Raw genomic sequence first — 24,804 nt, forward strand, 5'->3', positions numbered from 1 at the left:
ATCCTTTAAAAATATAGTTACAAGTAGACTTGTTGTTATATATTCCATCAAAAGGCTGAAAACTGAGATTTAATCGTTAATCTAAATTGTAACCACTAGAGACATATTATATATACAATCGTTTCCTAGTTTAGCTATACTAATCCAAAAGTGAAAGTTTTCCCTTTTGGATCGCAAATTAGCGTATAATATTTTTAAAACTCTATACACATATATAGCTCAGGCGTTCTATGATAGACATAAAAGGAGATGGAAAAATAGCGCCTGAAATAAATATATCAACCTATTTTTAAAAAGCTTTAGAAAAAATTTGCTCCTGCATTACTCTCAGGCGTTCTATAATAAACACAAAGGAGGAATATAGGAAAGACGCCACAAAATAAACAACAACAATTTACATATTTTTTAACATTTTTTTATTAAGAATTCCACAATGGAACAAATTTTCTTCCATTTAATATCCATTTACTAAGTCAGATTGTAAACGTGGGTTCGACACATAGGTTTTTTTCTATTTTACAGTGCACATTGACTTATAATACCTGTATTCAAAGTAGCATTTTCAAGATGGCCACGTTAACTTTAAAAATATAATATTTAGACGCTGTGTTTTGAACAACGCTCAGTTACATTAGGACTTTCACTATTTAGTTTAGTATAGTGTGTGTACGTAACGCGACCATCTGTGTGTTCGCGTTGAGAAGTCCAAAGTAGTAGTGGAGGTTCATAGGAACTTTGAATCTGAAATACGCATAGAGATATAACACTGAATCATTACAACACTAACCTGTAACATTATAACATTAATTACATACGAACCGGGTCTAATTTTGTTGCGTACATGTATATTAACTCCGTTTACAGATCTGAAAGCAATTTTTTAGACATACGTATAGGGTGAAAAATCTGATCTATTTATGTAGTTTTTATATAAATGTGCGGAACAAAATCAAAACTTACTCTTGCTATAGTAAAAATTATATTTCCATACTTCTAACTTAGGTACACAATGTAATTATATATTCGCCACCAATTTTACTAACTTTAGACTTCTCCCGATGCCTAATCAAAACATAACATTTATGTCACTACTTACACCGTAAAACTAACGAAAAACGCCATACATTACAACACTAAAAATTCGCTAGAACGAGGTAAATTTACCGTCACATTATCCAAATTAATTATCTAAGAAAGGGTGTCAATGTTCTCAAGGAGACCTGTTAATTCGTTATTAGGAGACCCTTTTTTAGTACGTCTTAGTCCGTTCGGTTCCTCCACCTCTTGATTACACATCAACTTAATTTGCGAGCGTGGAAAAATATTGTGTTTTAAAGAAAGTCTCCTGGACAATTTTTGAGAACGCACGACTCCAAACACAAATAGGCAACTTATGTGGTCAAACCATTTTACCAATGGCCAGTATACACTGACCTAACGTAGCCGATTTAAATACATTATTTATGTATATTATATACATTCAACCCGCATTCACTACCACTGGCTACTTTTATTCTATCGTATAGTACAAAAAATGAAGTCAACTAATAAATATCTAAATGTAAAATCACAAGTAGTGCTATTCTTACTGTTTAGGAATATTTTTTTTTCCATATATATAAAAAAGTCGCTTAAAAAAATCACAGACAATCACTTTTTCTCCTTTACAGAAACACCACACCGACCGAATTATTTTCTTACTGTAAGCATTTTTATTTCGCTACGTACAAAAACTCTACTAAGTTTTACAACCATGCTGGTTTATACAATCTTATATCGATTCTAAGTTACCGTTCCCCGCCCTACCAGTCTCCGTCACTTCGACTTGGATGTCATATCTACTGCTTTTCGAGAAACGAACCAACTTATAAAAAATATCCGTGATAGAAAAACCGCGCAACACCACCGTCCACCCCACGCGGGCTGCCCGTACATATTTTTTTTATATTTTTTTTCATCAATTTTTGTACTTTCCATATTCACTTACTTCTACAGTTGACTTAAGTAAGCGCGTACTTAAATAATTTACGATTATAGCCTAGGTACAAGTATTATTTTACACCCATGTTCCTGATTCTATAGTTAATACTAGAGACTTTTTCCTAGACCATACAAAATCTATTTATTTTTGTTCAAGTATGTATTACATTACTGCTAAAAATGAAACTTAATAAAATACAGATTTACGTAGTTTTACAGTATTGTAGATATATTTAAAAAAATATTATTTACACGCTTAGAAAAGTCAACATTAAATTATAACTTTAGAGATGCCCCGAAAAATACAATTTTGGCAACCGTTTTACATAAAATCCGATACCGTAATAGTTATTAACTAAATTTGTACTGGCAGTAACTATAAGACTTCAATATTTGTACTTTAGTTCTCGAAAAAGATTGCTCGTTGTATTTCATAAAGATTTTTATTCTTACACCATGAATATTCACACATAGTCACACTGAGATAGTTAAGTGACACCGAGACTAACCAAATTTTAACTTAATTAGATTTTATTAAGTTAACATGTATATTTTTTAAGAAATATAACTATTTAGGTAATATTTACAGCCATAACTATGACCTCCTTAATTCGTTATGAGACGCCCATCCACACTTTCTGTGACATCCGTTTTTCCTTTCCGATATACACAAGCTAGAGAAATGAGTCAAATCTCAAAACACAAATCTTTTACTTATTGTACCGAAAAACTTTCTACAAAAGTTGTTTTCAGTATGGTGCAGTACCAGATTTTGTATCATTCATTAACAGGATTCGAAGCGATAATTATCATTGATAATTATTTTCATAATTATCTCAATTATTATACCTTGATAATTCCCTTGATATTTACAAAATTAACTGGAACAACCAAATGCGCTATCAATATCGTGCTATGTGTTTGTACCCGAGACGTATTCAAACATGTCAGCTGTCAAATTAAAAAGTCACAAACCAAATCGTTTTCCCAAAGATTTTTCTTCGTGTACAATTAGTTTTTTCACTGTTTGTCATTTTAGTAAAAAAAAAATGAATCAACAAAGATAATTGTTAGATAATTATTATAATAATTATCAGCGAAAATAAAGAAATGATAATTTCGAAGCCTGCTTATTAGTAAGGTCTAAAAAAACTTGTTTAAGCAACATATACGACTTCGTTATTTTGCTTCAGATTATTGACAATAGCCAAATTCTATTGGTAGTTCGAAATAAATCTTCTTTCTGCTTCGATTTGTTGAATGAGTTGGCCGTTACATTCCCTAGTTCGCGTTCATGTCAATTCAAGTTTATCAAAAGATGGTACCATTCAAGACCATCTTTAATATCTTTTCAATATTTTTCACAAAGTTGTCATGTGAATTTACTCCCTAGTGATTCATAAAATGAGCATATAACCTTAGGTACCTTTAAACTTACACAACATTAAATGCAAGAGAATATTTTAATTTTTTTTTCATTATCAAATTCGTACAATAATCCCGAGGTACCTCGTGACAACGCTAGTGCACCCTTAAATATATACAATACATCCTGTCCAGTTAAGTGCAAATGCTCTGTTCTTAATCAAAATCACAAAAACCTCTTAGTTACTCTTGGGAGAACAATTTTTCACCGGGTCGCGTCGGATATTGCCTTTCACACTATATTTGTTCATTTTAATGTTCAATGGATGAAGAGACCTCATTTTATTTGCAACCCAGATTAAGAATAGCGCACTTCATATCCTTAAATTGTACTTACAATTACAGTTAACTTTAAATACGATGGACGGGTGTAAACTTGTAAAAATAAAACTAAAAAAAAAAGGAATATAAAAGGAAAAAAAATAAACAAAAAGATAAATTTTCTTACAATTTTTAATTCGCTGAAACCTAACAAACAATAATTTTTCATTTTTCATCATCTCCTTAAAAACATAGTAACATCTATGCAACACAAAAAAGTAACTGGGAAAAAGTAATAATAATAAAATTACGAATAAAAAAATTGTTTTATACTCCGGAGAGTGAAGGGACAATTTAGATTATGTGGCGGCCGGCCGATCTCCCTTACCGATAAGAAATGAGGTAGACATCGATGAGATTTATAACCTAGCCTAATTAACACTTACCAACTAACATTTAAGACTGTCAACTCAGCTCGTACGGAGACAAACGGTAAATACATCGATGGATATAATCATCCCCTTGAGCAACATAGAGTCGATTACTACCTTCCAGAGATTCAAAATGTGCAAACGATATAGAACTGAACGCTCTTTATTTACATCTCCCTCGCCAATTATTTTATTACTTAAAATTGTTCCACAAAACGTTCAGTCCGGCATTAAGTATTTATTCATCTCCCGACGAGTACTAAAATTACCAACGACATTTATATTAAAGGATACATTTCTGTTTAGAGGTGACTTGAGTTGAATCCTGAGGTAGCATATTTGTACTTTAAATTTTTTTTATTTTTCGCATATAGCTTACTTACTAAATTTTATATTTTATCTTCATATAAAAAATCTATTTAGAAGCTTACTTACATCTAAGTTATATTCCTCGAGGTAGATAATCTTATAATCTAATTGGGCTGCACAAATTATACTACGTTCGAGGCCTTGCAGCATCCTTTCGACCTTTTATGTCTGTTCCCTCGCTGGAGGCTGAATGTAGAATATCCGCGCAGCCCTGTGACGGCAGAGGGTCACCATACCCGTAACAATCTTTGGCTTTACCATCACGACATTTCGCGATAAAAGAAAAACTTAAAATTACCTTATTTAAAGACTTACACGAGAATCCAAGATGGAGCTGAACGGTTAAAGAAAGCAATGTTTAAAAAGTTTTGATCCAGCAAAACGTAAAGACTCCATGACAAGGATTAAAACATTGAATATGCAGCAATGATTGGCGTAAGGGGAAGGATCACTCGTTTTTAGCGAATTCAAATTTCCTAGTGAGATTTGTTACGTCACTAGAATTGTTGAATTCATCTTTCCCCAAAGATATAAATGATTTAAAATGTCCAAAAGATTTCCATCCACGGTTATCAAAGAATCGTTCTTAATTTGTCCCACGTGGCATTCAGTCGCGGAATCATTGCCTTTACAGAATAACTACAAAATAGGGATAGATCGGCCTAGTCCGTATGGAGGGGAATTGCGATACACCGACTAAATGTGAAACTCATCTATCACATCAAATACAACATTACAACTATTATGGACTGCATTATAAACTCGTCCACTAGTGTTAACAATGCGACAATTTAATTTAGACGTGTTATACAATATCCCAACATTAGTATACTGAAACTTTGTACAATCATCACTGGAAATTAATGAAAGATGTTTACAAAGAAATGTTTTTAATCCAAACTTATGGTTATTACATCAAATTGACAATTGTAATCTAGAATTTGTACCTTATTTAGATTTAGAAAGCAGCAAATCAAATCATTGATTGTTTTGCCTTACTGTGTTGTCACCCACAAACAACCGCTCCTATACATTCTTACGCCCACGTTCTACTTAAACGAAAATATGCAATTAAAAAGCTAAAAAAAACGTGATGCATTAATGCAATTCTCTTTATGTATCACAAAAAACATTAAATGTCAAAAAAGAAATCACAACTTTGAATTTTTAATTCATAAGAAGAAGAAAAACTAAAAGACAAAATAGAACAATTTCCTTTTTCCTCATTAATAATAAACATAATGTTAACAAGTAGCGAATTTTTATCATCTCAACAAGAAATTTAAAAATAAGAAATATGTCGTAAGAGTGGCATAATGTCGTAACGACCGTATTGGCTCTTCAAATCCACACATGTCTCCATTGTTCAAAAATGTCATGTGGTTCGCACGGTAAATCTGATTTTCGAACGATGATTCTACACACACAATATTTACTAAAACTGACAAGTTTACAGAGATATTGTAATTTCGACTTCAATAATGAAATATTTAGAAGTACTTTCACAAAAACCGTTTGTCAATTTAGATCCTAACAGTGAAGCGAAGCCCAGAATGCTACAAAATCTAAGAAAGATACAGATGTCATCAGGTTGCAGTAATAACTTGACTGCGACAAGTGCATCTGTTAACTAGTCAGAACTTTTTGCACATCCCGAGCTGATAATTGTAGGCATAACCAAATTATATTATGGTGCAAACCAAGCTAATCCGAAGAGACTACACCGATAATTCTATCCATTGCGCGAACATCCGATGTCAAGAGTCCTAAAAAAAAAACAGTACAAATTTAAATTTACCTATAACCAAGCGCAACTGACAATCGAGATTGGCCACGTACAATTTAAAATTAAATTTCTCACCAAAATACTCGAAACTGCTTGAAACGCCATACGACATGGTCTGATTTGAAAACTTCGTGGTCAGAATCTTGCACACAACATCCATACTTTCCTTAACTTTGCCCGAGCACAACTACGCCGAGAAATTCCAAAATCTATGCCAAAAATTAAAAACTAAAGGCCAGAAGACAGGACAGTTCATTGAAATACACCTACCTACATTCCCATAAACATAATTATTAGCTTCCTGACATTGGTACAAAACCTTTTAGAAAAAAAAGTATGCGTTATGGATAAGAAGAGATTGTAAAATATCATTTTAAGTATAAAAATACGAGTATAGAAAAATAGACTGAAAGTTTATATACAGAATTCAAAAAATATTAAAACTTAAAATTTGAAACCGTAAGTTCAACCGCAAATCAAATTTCAGTTAGACATATTTGTTGAATTCATGTCTACATTATTGTACTTCTTTATAGCTTCTATTCGGTATATGGAATCTTATTTCGTAAAGTAAATAAATATCAAATCTGTCATGAAGAAATGTGGTTAAAATTCTCTGTTTAATTAAATTAAATAAAACAATATGAGGTATTGTAACCATTTAAAGATAACTAAAACGCTGTCTTGCAAATGGTAACAATCAACTATTAAAAAAAATCACGGAGCCTTTCGTAAAGCATTTCACTTCATAGATCCTTAAACATAAATATGATAATAACAAAAAAATATGAACGCAACCAATTCCTAAATATCAGGAATAAAACACGCAGTTGCTACATTTACACTTAACAAAAAAAGAAATAAATATAAACAGTTGAAGTGAACTTAATTGAGGATATTTGGCACTGTCCCATCTGTTCAACTTAGACCAGTATTGCAAAGTAACAGGCGGATAGTTAAAAAACTTATCTGATACCAACACACTGTCCATCTCCGCTCTATTCGCATTCAACTGAACATTTTCCATTAATTACACGTCTAACTTTTTATATTTGAATATAAAAAAAAATGTTACAGGAGTCTGACATGAGCTAAACTAAAACAACGATATCCTGAAAAAATCCCTGATATCCTGAAATTTTACTTACTTACGGTTAGTCAACAGGTTATTGAAACTTTAGCTCTTAATGCGTTAGGTAAATGGAGTTATGGATACCCTGCGAGTTTAAGTGCAGTCTGTTAAACAATTGGACACAAACAATACAGCATCAGTCAAGTTTTAACACCGCGAGTTACGTTCAAGAATAATACTGGACCCCGTTGGCGTCAAACACCAATATAATACAACGATACCAACGGGAGCCCCTACATTTATATTTAAATAATTATTCTTTAAATCTCAACTGGTTGCACATGAAATGACTAGGAAATATAGAAGTAGTATGTGGCCTTTAAATGCACTACGACAACGGAATGTTGAATCGACACCATCACTTAAACATACTATAATTATAGGTCTCAATTAACACCCGCGGAGCCTTGGAACGACAGAAATGGATTGCAGAACACATTCACGCCTCGTATCTCGCATGCGTACATTTTATAACACGATTTTATACCTAACTACTTATGTAAATCTAGGGCAACATTGTACTTTGTACAAAACCGAAAACCGTTTTAAATCCACTGTATAGTACAAACTGATGTAAGTCTACTTTTGTTGTTTCTCCGCACATAAGCAACAATTGTGGCATAACTACGTAGATCCTGTTTCTATTGTATCACAGATGTATTCGAAGAACTTATCCTGGTATACGAAGAATATGATAAAAAATATTGTGATAGGGAAAATAGAAATATGGCATATTGATTTTTGCCACAAAGTTGTTCCGAGCGCATGTCTCAACCGAGGCCAAGGTGTAATACCACATTCTCCTATTATATACATTTACTTAAACCAAGACCTTCAGTCTCAACATTATTTCTAAGAATCCCTAGCTCGTTCATTAATATAAGCTATATCGTATTCGTCCGAGAGCTCAAAATAAAAACGTCTATAAAGGTAACTTTTGTTTCACAGTCACTGGACACATCTCAATAGCGTTTGCACGAAATCAAGGTACGTAGATAAGGGTGCGAGGGTACTTTGTTTACAACAGGGTACCGGGAGAGAACACTGAGCAACCATTCGAAGTCACACGTGAATTAAGTAACAATTATCGCATAATTTCTCCAAAAAACCTTAAAAAATCTTAAGATCAATTTCTGAGGTAGATTACTGACAATATAATATGCATCGACGAGGTATTTTTATTGTACGTACGTTACCAAACAAATTAGATGGCGCGTCTCGGGTGACCGCAGCTTAGTATAGGGTTCAAAATATAAAATCGACATTTACAGTTATATTCTAGTGACGGAATAAAATACCGCCGTCGGTACAAAACTAACGACAGTCCAAATTAAATATTTAGACTTCGATTTTCATGGTCATTATGGTTTAGTTTTTTTAGTGTAATCTATAGAGAAAAAATACAAGTCGAATGTAGCCTAAAACATTAAGTATAACGATTAAAATTGAGGTAGACGGTGTTATAAAAAATGTGCGGTCACCCGGTTGCGCCGAAACGAGTGGAGAGGTTAGTAGGGGGCAGTTACTGCGTGTGATTCGGCAGCGGCGGCTGCGCGTGCGGCAGGTGCGTCCCCGCCGCCACCTGGAAAATTCAAATATTTTATTGTATTGACAAATTTCTATTAAAAACTTGTAATTAGTGGCACCAGCATAAATTCCGAAAGCTGAAACATTCGTTAGAGACGTTCTTGAGAAAGATAATACGCTAGAAAGGTAAACCGTCTAACGTGCATTTGGAATATATTACAAGAGAGTGTTTTAAACTTTCTAGTTTTCCATATAACAAATAAAATTAGAGTTAAAAAATACTTTAAAACGCTTCTCCTGTAATATTTTCCAAAACGCACGTACGATGTTTTACCTTCACAGCGTAGAATTATATACGTATTGTAAAGATTGCAATGAGCTATTGCTGTTGTACTACACATGTACAGGTGTTCTCTAAAGAAACGGTTTTATATCATTTTCATTTGCAAGCCCAATACATCGTCATTTGTACGTCCCACTGGAGGCCACGAGTCTCCTTTAACGCGAGGGTTCAGGCCATAGTCCACCACGCAATATGTGTGAAGTTCAAAATCCGCATTGAAGTCGCGTAGGAACTACGACCTAAGCCCTTTCAATGTGAGAGAAGGTCTGTGCCCAGTAGTGGGGCTATATATGTATAGACTAACTACTACCACCACACTAATCCAATTCAAGTTGGGGACGGCAAACGTTTTCCGAAAGCTGTGAACGTTTGTGAAGTTATGTATTGTTTTTCTTCACCGAAAAGCTCACGGTATAAGTGCGAGCCCGCATTCAAGCGTACGGCCTCTGCTTCAGAGACCCAATGCATATATGTATATGAGCCTATGCACACATCGCGTTGCAAGCTAGAATTTCATGTAGTTGCTTCATTTCGAAAACAATCAAGCAAAATTAAAATTAAAACTATCTTTTATCATTATGCGCGATACATACACGCGACTTCAGCACTACTGCGGTGCGTATACGCACATATGACGCGCGTTTACGTAAGTACGCCGTCATTAACACAGGCTCTTTAACTTTTTCAGCAAACGAAGAAATTATGAACCGGAGTAAGATAGTATGAAGGAATTTATATCAAAACTGTACAAATAAATTTTCCCACTCAATACAATCAGTCATCTACCGCCCAATGACTCATTCGTTTTTAACACTGGTGACCTAGACTACCTTTTTTTTTTATAACATTAAGTGACGGGACGAACAAGTCGTGCACTTGATGCCTGTCCATAACAATCGCAGTGCCACTCGAGAGCTTGAAACCGCAAAGATCTGAGTAGCACTGCCACTGCGCCCATACCCTGAGATGTAAGTTGACAAGTCCCATGTGCCTGTATTTTCGCCTTTCCTTGCACCACGGTACACTGATGCATTTTTGTACATTGCACTGTCATGGTATAAGTTCTTATTGATGAAAAACAAAGCTCAAAGAACTTAAAAGCTTCTCGGGAGAATTCTCCAAGTGTAATTTGCTTCCCTAAACAATTCGATACTCTGGGGAAGGAAAGGCATAGAAAACTAACTACAAAACGAGTGTCCATAATAGTTAATTGTTAACAATCCATGACAACAAACGCAATTTTTTTTTAATATATTTCCCATTTTGTGGGTAAGCAAAGGTACAGCCTCTTCATATATTTAGGCGGAAGCCAAAAAAACGCTACAAAACAAGATACTAAAGAGATAGAATAGAAGTGGCCAAGTACCGATAAAATTTTAACCAATCTTTTTTTTTAATAAAGGTTTATCTAATGGTTGCAAAATCTTTAGACCAGTTTAACCAATCAGGAGGCAGTAGAGCGTTTGATATTTGAATTAGGAAAAATACGACGTTCTTTTTTTTTTTGAAACTCATTATAGTACTGTGTACAGAACTTCAATTTTTCAGTTCGTTAACAAGTAGCTTAGACAATAGAATTTTGATTCTGCATTAAAAAAGCGCCTTTGTGATGTGGTTTATGACATTACAATTGATAGTTTAAAGTACAGGAGCAGAAAAAATTATAAACGTTCTGGGTTGTTGTTAACCCCCTACGCAACAAGAGGGGAGTTATAAGGTTGAAGCCTTTTAAGATTAATTTAAACCGGATGGTTTTAGCTGTGATGCACATTTGTTGCGATGTTTAAAGATCGTCAGCTGTTTTTCCAGTCAGTGTAGAACTCTCAGCCAATGATAACCTTGATTTTGCTCGTTAGATTGGTTTAAACGAGTAGAAGATAGACAGATAGCTTACTTTATAGACTTTAATTTTTTTATTTTTTTATTAAGGCTTTGGCAAAGCCATCAGCCTAAACATGAAGTTTAATTATGTTTATGTAAATATGGCCGCCACAATGAGGATAGGCAATTTGAGGCGACGTGCTTGGATTGACTCGGGATTAGAACTTAGAACGGGCCGATACGGGTATTTTAGTTCGAGATTCGTATAATTTTGCGTTTAAATCTTCGATTAAGGTACAATAGCACTATCCTATTCCACTTTAAACTAGATTTCACAAAATAATTGAAGGTCAAAATAAAAACGACTATTTTCCCTCCAAAAGGTCCAGAGCGAATCCTTATAGACTTTAAATTTCGCCGATTTATCGCGTTTTTTTTTATTTTGAATTTTTTTTACTGTTCCAGATATGTTTACGTAAAATAGAGATTTTTCGGTCAGTGACAAAAATTTTAATGGACAGATCGAAAGAGAAAACGAAAGTGAATCAATAACAAATTTTTGATAAAATTTCACGCCATTTCTTTCCCGAAGTACCGTTTAGCAGAAAGTAAGTTCTTTCTATGCATATCTGAGGTAATAAACACATTACTGAAGTGTTTACACTACAACACTTTTAAAGTATTACACTGATGGTAAAATCGAGTTTGAGTGTGGAAGGACGCTTACCGCGTGGCGGTGCTCACGGGCAATATGGCGGCGCACGGTGTTGTTGCGCGTGAAGGTGCGGCTGCAGTGCGGGCACGGCACTCGAATGCCCTGGTGCCGCTGCCGGATGTGCGCGCGCAAGTTTGTCTCATATCCGTACAGTCGCTCGCAGTAGGGACATTTTAGTTTCTTGCCTGGAACATCCCACACATAATATAATAACGCACACACTCAACATAGCCCCGCACTAGGGAAACCCTGTGTCGCGGGTGCCATAGACACATACATAGACAACCGCAAATTACACCCAAACTCACGAGATAAATAATGGTATACCATACAAATGTTTCTCCCGGCCCGGGAATCGAACGAGGGACCTCTGCATAGCAACCGTTCGGCTACGGAGACAGCTTCGTACAATCAAAAAACGTCTCAGACAGATGTATGATACAAATGCTGTGTTGTTACCATTGACTTACAATTATATGGACGTCGGGTCCGCGCTAAAAAGTGTCCGAACTTATAGGGCGTTAAAATCGTATACAGAGCGTCATTCACGCTCTAGTCTTCGTTTGTTCGACTGACAGCGAAGCAAGCAAAATTAGACAGTACTGCGATGACATTACAATTTAAATTCAACGTTTTAGCTTTTTCATATTCCTTGAAATGTCACTACGTTTATATAGGTTGACTTGGGACATTTTTTTCGTGGTTTTTGTATTAGACCCGTCGTCCATTTATTTGTATGTCAATGGTTGTTGCAGTCTTTTATATTCCATATTTAAAACATTACAAATTATGTACGAAATATACTCACACACAGAAACAGAAATAGAAAACAGAAATAGAAAACATTTTATTGCCACGCCACATTATAAAAATAAAAAGACATAAAAAACTAATTAAATGGAAAGAAAAATAACAAAAAACATTAAACAACAAGTTATACTATATTACATAATATTATATTGACATGTTGTGGCGTACGCAAAAGGTTCTCATTCAGCTAAAGTGCCTACCTTTAATAATGAAGTAACTTAATTCGCAAAAGTAAAATTTTTAAGAAACTGACATAAAAAAGATTTATGAAATAAAAATCGTTTTTCATACGAAATTCATTTTTGTCATTTTTTTCTTAATCCATTTGATATTGTCAATAGCATTTTGCGCAATCATTGATGAGGGTTTTTAAAGTCGAATACCGTATTTAGGCCACGAGGCTTTACCATGTGACTTAAGTAATAGGTACGAGATTTTAAGACCTAATTATGTAATGATTGCATACCATACTTTTTCTATAAGTAAATTAAATAATGAAACACAACCAATATTTAATGTAAATTTCGTTAATCCATGACAAACTAACAAACGCTACAAAACAAAAAACCAAAGAGATAGATTAGAAGTGGCCAAGTACTGCTTATATTTTAACTTTAGATTTTCAACAATCATTTGATTTAATAAAGGTTTATGGCCGGTGGCAAGACCTTTAGGCCAATTTAACTAATCATGAGGCAGTAGAGCGTTTGAGTAAAGTCATATTCAATATTTGAATTAGCAAAAAATACTACGTTCTTTTTTTGAGACTCATTACAGTTTTGTGTACAGAACTGCAATAATTCAGTAGTGAGTACTGAAACTAAGGCGTAGCTTGGGGATGCGTAGCGAGAGGTACTTTTATGAATTTAAACTGGAATAATCTTCAAAATTTGCTTTATTGCACTGTTTTACATATTTTCAGCGTTCGGTTACATTTCGTAATATCAAGATGTTCTATTCTTTTCTTATTTCATTTTTCAAAACACATTCCAATTACAAAACTATTCACTCAGCCAGTGATTCTACTCATGGAGTAGAGCCTAGACTACAGTACCATAGACAATACAATTTTGATTCAGAACCAAAAAGGGCGCCTTTGTGATATGGTTTGGTAACATAAAGTCCAAATAAGGGTACAGGTTTACTTTCCAAAATTTAGAATTAGAATTTTTTTCATTTTACACACCTAATTTGATTTAAGTTATAAGTTATAGTTCATAAATGTCTTAAAATAATTCAGACACTAGCAAATTCTTTTTAAGGAAACGTGGAAACATCAGTGATACTGGTGGGACAAATCAGTACAATTTGTACCATGAATGAGATTGGCTAATAGTAGGTATGTGCCACGGACGGATATTTTAGGCGATGCTGTTGATATAATATCATTGCTGTCGAATATCAAATTTTTTTTTACATGACATCAAGGAACGGGACGAACAAATCGTGCGCCTGATGTAAGCTACACGCCTGTCCGAAACAGTTGCAGTGCCACTCAACTCTTTGAATCGCAAAGATCTGAGACGCACTGCCACTTCGCCCGTCACCCTGAGACATAAGTGTCATGTGCCTATAATTTCACCAGCACCCTTACCCTTCAAAACCGAAACAAAGTAATGCTGACATTACTGCATTGCAGCAGTAATAGTTAAGGTGGTAGTACTTCACTAGAAGAACTCTTTCTCTCTACTGCTACTAAACTTAGAGAGGAATAGTGCAGTAACAAATGAAAAATGCATTTACATTCAACCGTTTTGCAATTGCATATTCCTTGTTGATGGCTACCTCCACAAACCAAGTAACACTATATACAACAACAAAAATGTTACTAAAAATCGTGAGCGACAAAGAATATTTAAAAACAAACAATTTACGACAAGACAAGAACTATGACATCATCAGCTTGTAAATAGTGGGCGGCATTTATCTGAGGCAATGCCAAGGCCAAGGTCGATCGTGTAAGGTCATCAAACTACCGAAACACCAGCGTTTTTTGCTTTACTATACAATCCCATCAGCCAAACACACTTTGTTACCATGCAACAAGGAGCAATTGAAAAACAGCAGACCAGTTTTGGTCGCACTAGAGATTACAGAGGTGGACGTCGACCATGCAGCAATATTGAATTTCTTTATATGTTACTAGTAATCAGAAGTCAACGATCAATTTATTCAATCTTTACCGTCAGCAGTAGCGATGCCTCCAGATTTGCTGGTAAGCAGCTTAGCAGGCCAAATGTCGGGGCTGTGCTTCGGTGGCTGAGGCGACGTCGCCAGCGGCTTATCGTGGTAGTTGGTGGTCGGCATCGGAGCGGACGGCGGCGGGGAGTTGTTGTATCCACCACTTGGATGGTAGTCATTCTCATTTTTTAATTTCCGTAAATCTGGAACGATAAAAAAATTCAAAAGCCGAAAGCTGCGGTCTCACTAATTTGACAGCAACCCGATGTCAAGTTAGGTTCTCGGGGCTTATTTAACATTTTAAATTTTTAAAAGGTCTGAAATTTATTACACTAACCTTCTGCTCCCTGATCATTAGGTAGGCATTCAGTCATTTCTTCGTTGGTGGAGGCGCTGCGTTCATATCCGTTGTTCTTTGTCGGGTTGCCGAGTGTAGATGTGCAATCAGGAGGATTCTCTTCATATCGCTGCCCAGCGCCGGGCGACGAACGCGTATCCGGCTCGTCGGCGACGCTTCCGCAGTGAGATGACGATGAACTTTGTCTGAAATAATGAGATTGTTTGCTGAAAATCAAAACTTCTGCTTTTCCAGCAACGAATAATTTTTGAATGTTGAAAATACTTCTTGCAGTAGGTAATCTAGACTTATAGAGTAATTACCTATAATTCCTTGCATGTGGGCTCTGTGAAGGCGACGGTTTGGGTGCTGCAGGTCGGCGGTGTGACGGCATGGGAACATGAGCAGGAGGGGCATACCGGCTCATTCCTCCACTTCCGTGTATCGGCATTCCATACTGAGGCATTATCGGAGCAAACGTAGCGGTATGCGATTGTGGTGGACCGGATTCCTGCACCTCGCAGGTCCCTGATCCAGAAACTGGGCTGGTCTTGATACGAGTCTGGTGGCGGTCACCGGATTGCTGAGTCTGCTGCTTCACCCACGCATCTTGTGACATCTCCATCGACAAACCTTTGACCTGAAACGCAGTAGTTGGTCTTGAACAAAACACTTGAACAAAATTCACGCGCAAAATTGATGACGATTGATTGACTTAAAAGATTTAGCTGAAAATTGCAGATTATGTTAACAGCTGTGACGCTGTTTGTTTTGCAATTATTTTGCAGTGATTTATCGTTTGGTGGTTCTAAGACGTAAGCGTATTACGGAAAAGCTGTTCATTGTCCCCATTACGCCGATTGCTGGTATTCTATAATCTCAAGCTACAGAATGCTGTACTTTGACTGAACAAAAATGTCATGTAGTCATACCTGTAAATTTTCTCCACTCTTAAGAAAGCTGGACAATGCATCCTGGCTGACATGAACCTCGCCTTTGTACATGAATTCAAGCAGAGCCTGCATGTTGTCGGCGGAGGTAGCCTCCAGGATGACGTAGCAAGCACCGGCATGGCTCGGCGGTGCACTGTCGAACAGCTCTTGAAAGTGTTTACTGCACGCTGCCAGGATCACCTTATGTGCTTTGAACGTACGACCTGGGAAAGAGGAAAACGGTATTTTATAATTTTTAAACTCTCTATATAATTACATGCAGCTTGAGGTAAGAATTTGTGAAAGTGTGGTAAATGATCATCCATTATCCATTTGATTAGGCATCAAATCAAAACTATTATTGTAAATAAAGAAAACACAATAACTCGGTATCTCTTAATTCTTGAAAACACGTCAGATGAGAGAGATGTGAAAGAAGAGGATTTAGGATCAGTCCACCGCGCTGACTCAATGTGGGTTGGGCACTTCACACACTTTCCAAAGGTTGTGAATAGGACAAAGACCAGGAGGCAAGAACAGTGCAAACGTCTCCCTTCTCTCCCTTCACAAATCGCCATTTAACGCCGCTACTGGCCAAGATCTCATATTTTTCTCAGGGCGTTCCTAGTTTTCGACTTCCGCTAGCTGGGATCTACTCCGTGGCGGTCTTTCCTCACAACTCGCTTGACATGCGGCAGATGTCCAGTTCCATTACAGGCTGACGGCTTTTTAACCAACGTCAACAATTTGTGTTTTGGTGCACACTCTAACTGTTTATGCCTCACTAACAAACCCCGAATGCGAACTTCTGATGATTTGCAAAAATCATACTACTAATAATTAAAATTATTTTAACAAGCTACGGTATGAAATTCTCGTGCCTCGTGGAACGCATCCCACATTGCAGTAAACAAAATTCAAGGCCGCAGTCGGTGGTCGGTGCCGATTCCGAGTATCAATGGATAACTCTTACGTAATGTGCAATAAGAGAATAATACGGACATTATTCGTGTGAGTACACTGGCGTAGTGGTACGGGTTTGTTTACAATTGGGGTTCTTGAAACTCTCATTTATGTCATCGCTTCTAAAAGTGTAAAGGTGGAAACGAAAAATTGTATTCCAAAATGGGAAAAGGATTCAGACGTGGACGGTTCGGAAGTTAATACAGTAGCAATACCTGTCGTAACAATAAAGGAAGAACATCGCGATAAAACCTGCATTCTTTATTATGAACGAACAAGTCGTGCACATCGGACCTTACCATAACGATCGATAGCTGAAATAGCATTAAACAATTTCAACATTCTAAAACCGGATTATGGTTTTAAAGGATCAATGCTCACATCACTGCGTGGCGGCAGAAATAGGTATGGCGACAGAACTTCCCTGGGCGAAGTCTTTCACAAGGAGCTCTATTGCCACTGCATAAGGAGGAAGGTTCACAACCTTTGAAAAATGTGAAGCTCCAATTCGTATTGCGCCAGCTTGGTGGATTGTAACCTGAACTTTCCTTAGGAGAGCCGCTCCTAACTGGTGGATGATGACGACTTATTAAAAAACAACTAGGCTCTGTATAAAGTCGCAAAAATGCAAGGAGAAATCTCATTACTCGTTTCAACTGTATTGGGGAAGTTCTCGCTAGATTCTTTAGAACTTGACAGAAGATGTATATATTATGTCTTTAAAATTTGATTGTAAGGATTGTCGCTTGCCTAAAAGGGGCCCGTACCAAGTCTACAGTGGGATGACATCGTGCACAACATGGCAACAATAGTTCGCCTTATTGTTAACATTATAACGTTTCCTGTTAGATTTGACACTGTCAAAATTTTTAGAACGGTAAAACTAACTAAAAATACAAATCTAAAAAATGCAATCAATGTATAAATGAAAATTATTGAAATCAATATAGGTACTTATCTCAAACAGTAATCGATTACGTATTGGCCATGTTGATCTATAATCTTTTGCCATCTTTCGGGTAAATTAAAAGTTTCCCCAGACACAAAATTTCCTGTCTTTACTTATGAAATACAGCTCTAAGTGTGATGATGTCTTCATTATCAAAATGATTTGTAGTGTCCAAAGAATTTCATATAGATCGAAACAAATTAAAATCTGAAGGGAAATCTATAGGGCGAATACGGTAGATTAGAGAACCACATGCCAATCTAACTGCAATAGGTTTCGGCAGCTTTGTAAAAATGTGTATGATTTGGCGTTATTCTTCAGCAATTCTGGGCAATTGTTACGAAATAAAAATTTAAAACATTCCCGTCTATTCTTGAAATGCGTACTAAAATATTGTTTTGTAGGGGATATTGCAAATCCGCGTATGTAGTATTGGCAAAAAGCGCGTATCTGCAGCACACCAAATTTCATAGGAGAGGTATTTAACGTTATTACTTTGTTATTTCAATGTCTACGACTTTTATTTTTGCACAGTAAGCATTCATTTATATTATCTATGGACTGATAACAATAGATTCTCGTAAATTATGCTAATTTGGTTGCCACGATATTTACGCGGATTTGACTTGGCCACCAAATTACCGAAATGGAGACTCATAATCAAATGCTAGTTACGCGTAATTGCACGAACCCCGGCGATTTTTTAAATGGCCATAGACAATATAACAGTTTTTTTAAATTAAAGTTAGCTATATTATACGCAAACTAGGATGATCCCCGTGACACTTCATATGACGTTTGTCATAGGGATGAGGTATAGTTTTATTTTTCTAACGTATTCTGAACGATGCATAGATGTGTGAAGTGTTTTGTATTATATTGAAGGCATAAAACATACAACTGTAATTCATCAATTTTTAAATTTATAGGTTTAAAAAAGTAATAACACTGACTTGTTAATTCATTGCCTACGATTAAAATTCATACTTTAAGAATGAATACCCGCGCTATACAATTTTTTATTAAATTATCGAAAACTTTTTATCTATATACCTCATCTCTAGCAAATGCAGTATAATGAAGTAACCTTTGCATGTTGTCGTAAAAATTTTGAAAAAAAATGTTTTTCCGCTCATTTTCTACAAATAAACATTGATTTGGTGTTATTTTCACTTTAATTTAAGGTAATTCCTTAAACAAAGGCTATTCGTTTAAACGCGAGGCTTATAAAAATAGTATATGAAATACGTAAATTAGTGCACATCGTTACAAGGCTATATTGTGTAGATTTTTATGAACTGTCACAGGTATCGCTTAAATCATTTTTAGTATAGTGACTAAAACCGCGCGAACTTTTTATCCAACCCATCATTTACACGCTGAATGCACAAAATATCTGCGCGATCGACAAAAAGCAAAACTATATCGATGAACTCATTGATAGTGTTTATTTTTATCAAACATGATGATAAAATTGTCTACTTTGAATATGTGAATATTTTGGCTGAATTTCATTGTTCGGATCAATTTAGTACTGAATATACTGTTGTACTATGTGTATAATATAACTAAAATGGCTCTTCTATCATTCGACGTGACACGTAAAGACAAGGGAATGGTCCCCAAGAATAACGTCCTGAAATGAAGTCAATGAAACCATTTAAGGTTTATTCAACTGTACATGAGGCAAAAACTATGCCCAGGGAAATTATCCCAACTCTGACTGATTCTCGTTGTGTGTTTTTGGTACTTAAAGAGACAAACAAACGATAGAAGATACATACTATAATATCTTTTTAGCTTTTAAAATTGTATTGCATTTCGTTTTATTGCTAATTCTTATTAAATATCTAATTGTTAATTATTACAATGTTATAATTTACAATTACACTTTTGATCCTTGTATTGATATTTACAACAAACTTGTGCAGTAATTTTAGAAAAAAGAAATGGTATATCAAGTAAACATTGTGATGTTCAATCAATTTCATATTACAATTTCATATTACAAGGCCAAAGAAAAGATGGATGGATTGTGTGAAAGATGACATGGATAAGAAAGGTGTGAGTCAGTGTGAGTACAAAAATGACGGCTGATAGGGGAGAGTGGAAGAAAAATACGTGTTGTGCCGACCCCACCTAGCGTGGGATAAGGACAGGAAGAAGAAGAATTGAATAAAGCTACATCTTTACTCAGCCGCTGGTAGCTGTAAAGGTACCTAGCTGAGCGAAGAAAAACTTTCAAATATTTCTCACTGATGGTGATACGGAAAAAGTCGTTAAAAACGAACTGCAACAAGCACTTAGAAAAATTATTAAGATGATGATTCGTTCCGTATCTACGGTATGCTACCATATACAATATTTTTCTTAGTGTTTCGTCGTTGTTTTAATAACAATTACACTATTATATACAATTTCATCAAAGTATTATACGTCCGTGTCATGATGCGATCTGATTTGTTCAATGAAAATCAACGTCGTAGCACTTACAGTAAAACGACACAAATCTGAGTGGATGACGGATGTATAATTGAAATGTTATGATTATTTTTATATTATACGTTGTTATTGTTACATGTATGTGAGCTGGGTTGTTTCTTTTCGAATAATGATTTCTATTTCCATTTATTTGATATCATATAAAATGTACTAAAAAAGATAAAAACATTTATCGAGACTGAAAATTTGCCGTAAGTAAAAAGGACCCTATTCCATATAGGCCGAAACGCGAGGATCCCTAAGCTCTCCGCACAGGGCATTGGAAACGCTACTTCATGCCAATTACGAATTCAATGAAATAACAGAATATGTAAGGAAAAGAAAACGAAATCGAGGAATCCTTAAAAGAGGACATATTAAAAATAAGCATCTAGAATAACTTACTGTACAATTTAATTTATAAAATTTCTAATTATCATTGTCACATTACATCTAAAATAAAACACAAAAAAAAATTCAATCAAAAACACTAATAATATAAGTAATGAAAACCAAATAGGAACGAAAATTAAAAGGGACCGCTCTGAACCGTACCCGGCTCAAACGTCCCCATCACACTAGCCGCATTACCGCGCTGGATGGCCAGTGAAATCTGCTGCACCAGGTAAGATCCAGAGCGTGGATCATAGCCCCTTTCTCGGAGCCGGCGGCCCAACTCCCGCACAAATTCCTTGGCCTCAGCAGCCCAAGTCCCCGCAGTCTCCACTGCAATTGGCACAAAATCGTACATTGGTTCCAACGCGCTGTATTTTGTGTGTTTTAATTTTGCCGCATATTCCGCAGCTGACCCGGCAAATCTGGTGGTGTGACTCAGATGGGACGGTGCAAATGTACTGACACACGTAGCGTCCCACAATAGGCATCGACCTCTCCGCCATGGAACCAATGTAAGACCGTCAGGCCTCTTGCCATCCGTACGGCACAACCCCGGAGGTTCCAAGACACAAGGCACGTTAGCCAACACCAAAGCCCGGCGAACTAAATCGTTAATCGCATGATGCCTTGAAAACCGCCCCGCGCACCTTTGACAACTGAGGCCGTGGTGGCCATTCTCCTCAACCATGACCCCACAAATGCAGTGATGCAGTTCACAAACCTTACATCCCAACCGTAAAGCAACTGCAATTCTCAAAGAGTCATTATCCAGAATTGAATTTAGAATCATCTAGAATTGAATCTAGAATTACAATAAAGAACATTGTAAGAGATCTTATGCTTTGTTAAAGTAGCGCCACGTTTCTGCGTCTATTCAAAATCAACCCCTATCTAATACTTACGTAAGGCAGCGCTGATTTATTTTATATATAGTAGCTTTCTATATCACCTGTATTTACACCCAAAAATACACATTCAGGCATGTGCAACAAGCACAACGATCATTATACGTTAATTGGCAAGTAAAAAAGTTCAAAGTCACTCAACGAGCTACGGAGCGAGCAATGCTCGGAATTTCTCTACGTCATCGAATCAGAAATGATGAGATCCGTAGAATTACGAAAATCACCGACATAACTCAAAGTATTAGCAAGCTGAAGTGGCAGCGGGCAGGGCAAAGCACGCAGAACTGACGACCGTTGGGGCAGAAACGTTCTCGAACGGAGAGCACGAACCGGAAGGCGTCCGTCACGTCCGATCGGCTAGTCTGGAAATCTTTGGGGGAGGCCTATGTTCAGCAGTGGACGTCTTCCGGCTGATATGATGATATTGAATTGGCAAGTGAAGACGTTTCGCTCTTATTGCATAGACATAAAACTTTTTGAGTTCAAAGAGATTTCGCATCAATAAGTTAGGTTTTGTGCACAAAGGAAGCGAAAGAAGTATTTTTATGGGTTAACACGCGTATCCATAACAATTGCCGTGCCTTTGAAAGCTTTAAATTGTAAAGATCTTAGGGTAACTGCCATTACGCCCATCACACCCACACCCATATGACCGTAGTGTCACCAGCAGTCTTCGAAACCGGAACGTTCACATTATTGCTTGGGTGCAGAAAAAGGTCTCCTTTTTTTCTTCTCATTTATGAGCTACGCTACGCTACTCTCTTTCCTTCGATGTTCTCTTCTATTATGTTTCTAAGAAAACTGTCGTGACGCATCAGATGACCAAACATGTTTCCCCTTCGGTTCTCTATTGTCTTTAATAAGCTTCTCCTTTCATTCACTATTCTTAACACCTCCGCATTGGTCTTTCTTTCCGTCCAACTGATTCCCTTCATTCTTCTCCAGCACTACATTTCAAATGCCTCCAATCGTTCTCTGTCTCTCTGTGTCATTATCCACGTCTCACTGCCTTACAATGCAATACTCCACATATACACTTCTATCAATCGTTTCCTAGCCTTTTTCGAAATTTGTGCTTTTAATAGATGTTTTTTGTTGTTGAAAGCCCTTTTAGCCATTGCGATTCGTGAAACTATGTCCGAGGTACACCTGGAATCACTGGTTACCAAACTGCCCAAGTATCTAAAGTCAGTTATTTCGTCCAATGGTTTGTCGTTTAGGTTTATGATTGGTTTAACGGTATAGGGTTTTGAATTTTTTAAACTGGTGAGTAATTTTGTTTTATTATTATTAATCTTCAGTCGAAGTTCTGTAAACACTACATCCATGCTCGATATTAGCTCTTGCAACTGCTGAGCGTTTTCACCTAAAGCAGCTATGTTGTCTGCGAATGTAATGAATTGCAATATTTCACTATTAAACTTGACACCCTCCTTTCTCTGATTCTACTACCTTTCAGAAAAAGGTACCTATCAGTAATTCCCTGAACGATATTTTGACAAGGAGCTCTACTGCTACTAAGTATGCCAGGGTAGTAAGTATAGGACAATATAATAATAACGCACATACTCAACATAGCCCTGCACTAGGGAAACCCTGTGTCGCGGGTGCCATGGACACACGCATAGACAACCACAATTACACCCAAACTCACGAGAGAAATAAATGTAGGCCATACAAATATTTCTCCCGGCCCGGGAATCGAACCTGGGACCTCTGCGTGGCAGTCCAGCATGGTAACCGTTCGGCCACACAGGCAGTTATAAGATAGGAGAAAGGAAATTAGTACTCTCTGCCTTGCCTACTCCACTGTGAAATATTATAATCTATCTATAATACAAACACATTGTACAATCGTATACGTACAAGGAAACAGGATGCAATGACGTATGGACACGAGTTCTCAGTTAAGTGCATAAAATCTTAAACAAACACAAAAAACCTTGAATTGCTAGCCTCGACATTGAATGCGTAAACAAATTATGCATATTTGACGGTACCCGTCAAGGTCCTATTCGAATTTGTGTTATCTGTATTTTACATTGTAATATTACTAAATTCGCTAGTGTATTTTATCGATTCTTTCTGGCCCAAAAAGACGTCTGTGTAAAGATATTTGGAACTATTAATGGATTAAAATTGGGCGAAAATTGGAACCGTTATCATCATTAGCCTATCGCTATCCACTGCTAGACATAAACGTCTCTCAATATGCCTAATTTCGCCTCGACCTCAACTTGTCCCGTCTGCATCTGCTGCTAGCCACTTTCCGCAGATCATCATCACTCATCTAACCAGAGAGCGTTATAAACTACATTTGCCGAGACATGTTCTCCACTTAAGAATTCATATCCCCAATCGATTACTGGTTCTTCTAGCTTGCTTATTCTACCAGCTATGTCGATGACCTTGGTTCTCTATCAGATAATCTCATTTCCGAGCATAGAAATTCCGAGAATTGGAACCGTTCCTCCCAATTTACAATTTTCTTAAAAACATTCAGAAAATGCTCAAAAATATGGGAAACATTCAGTTCTAGTCAATAAATTTTACAATCTTGCTGAATCCTTTAAAATCTTCAACGCAATGAAAGATATCCCCAAATAAGTTCCACAAGCAACGGCCACTAGTATATCTCCAAAACCCATACACCAATTCACAGTCAATATTGTATGGATATGTAGAAAGAAGGTCTATGAAGAAACGCCAAGATTTTTCAAGCTCCCATGACCTATTTATAGAATCTGGAATCATTTCATCATAAACCGTTGCCTTGATCAATGGAATTCAATGTTGAACGGCCATCATTCCAACGAGTACCATTCGAGGATATCTATTTAAGGCTGATTTTTGAGATGATGTTGAAGGGAATGAGGGCTTCTTTACTCAGGAAGTTAAACCAAACCCAATACAAAGAGGTTTGTTCCAGGAAATAACAGTATTACGTTACTTTGAATCGCTTTTCAAACTAATAAAGTAATGAAGATAAATTTAGTCAGTACAGAAGCCGTTGTATCTATAGCATCATCTCTAAGACTTTAGTTCTTCCAGAAATCGAAA

The 24,804-nt window shown here is 36.4% G+C and overlaps 1 protein-coding gene across 1 annotated transcript in view; it reads right to left on the reverse strand.

Annotated features, from left to right (window-relative positions):
• Positions 1-7,254: 7,254 nt before the first annotated feature.
• The window catches only part of LOC113226150 (zinc finger protein chinmo), a 68,282-nt gene continuing 50,732 nt past the window's right edge, over positions 7,255-24,804 (reverse strand). The window contains exons 3-8 of the mRNA XM_026458681.1: positions 16,051-16,274; positions 15,442-15,758; positions 15,119-15,324; positions 14,784-14,984; positions 11,803-11,975; positions 7,255-8,966 (exon numbers count right to left, since the gene is read on the reverse strand). Of these exons, the coding sequence (XP_026314466.1) occupies positions 8,907-8,966; positions 11,803-11,975; positions 14,784-14,984; positions 15,119-15,324; positions 15,442-15,758; positions 16,051-16,274 (1,181 nt within the window). The 3' untranslated portion in view covers positions 7,255-8,906. The remainder of the gene's footprint in view (positions 8,967-11,802; positions 11,976-14,783; positions 14,985-15,118; positions 15,325-15,441; positions 15,759-16,050; positions 16,275-24,804) is intronic.

The sequence above is a fragment of the Hyposmocoma kahamanoa genome, unplaced genomic scaffold (genome assembly GCF_003589595.1).
Source record: "Hyposmocoma kahamanoa isolate Upper Pololo Valley unplaced genomic scaffold, ASM358959v1 182, whole genome shotgun sequence".
Classification (NCBI taxonomy): Eukaryota; Metazoa; Arthropoda; class Insecta; order Lepidoptera; family Cosmopterigidae; genus Hyposmocoma; species Hyposmocoma kahamanoa.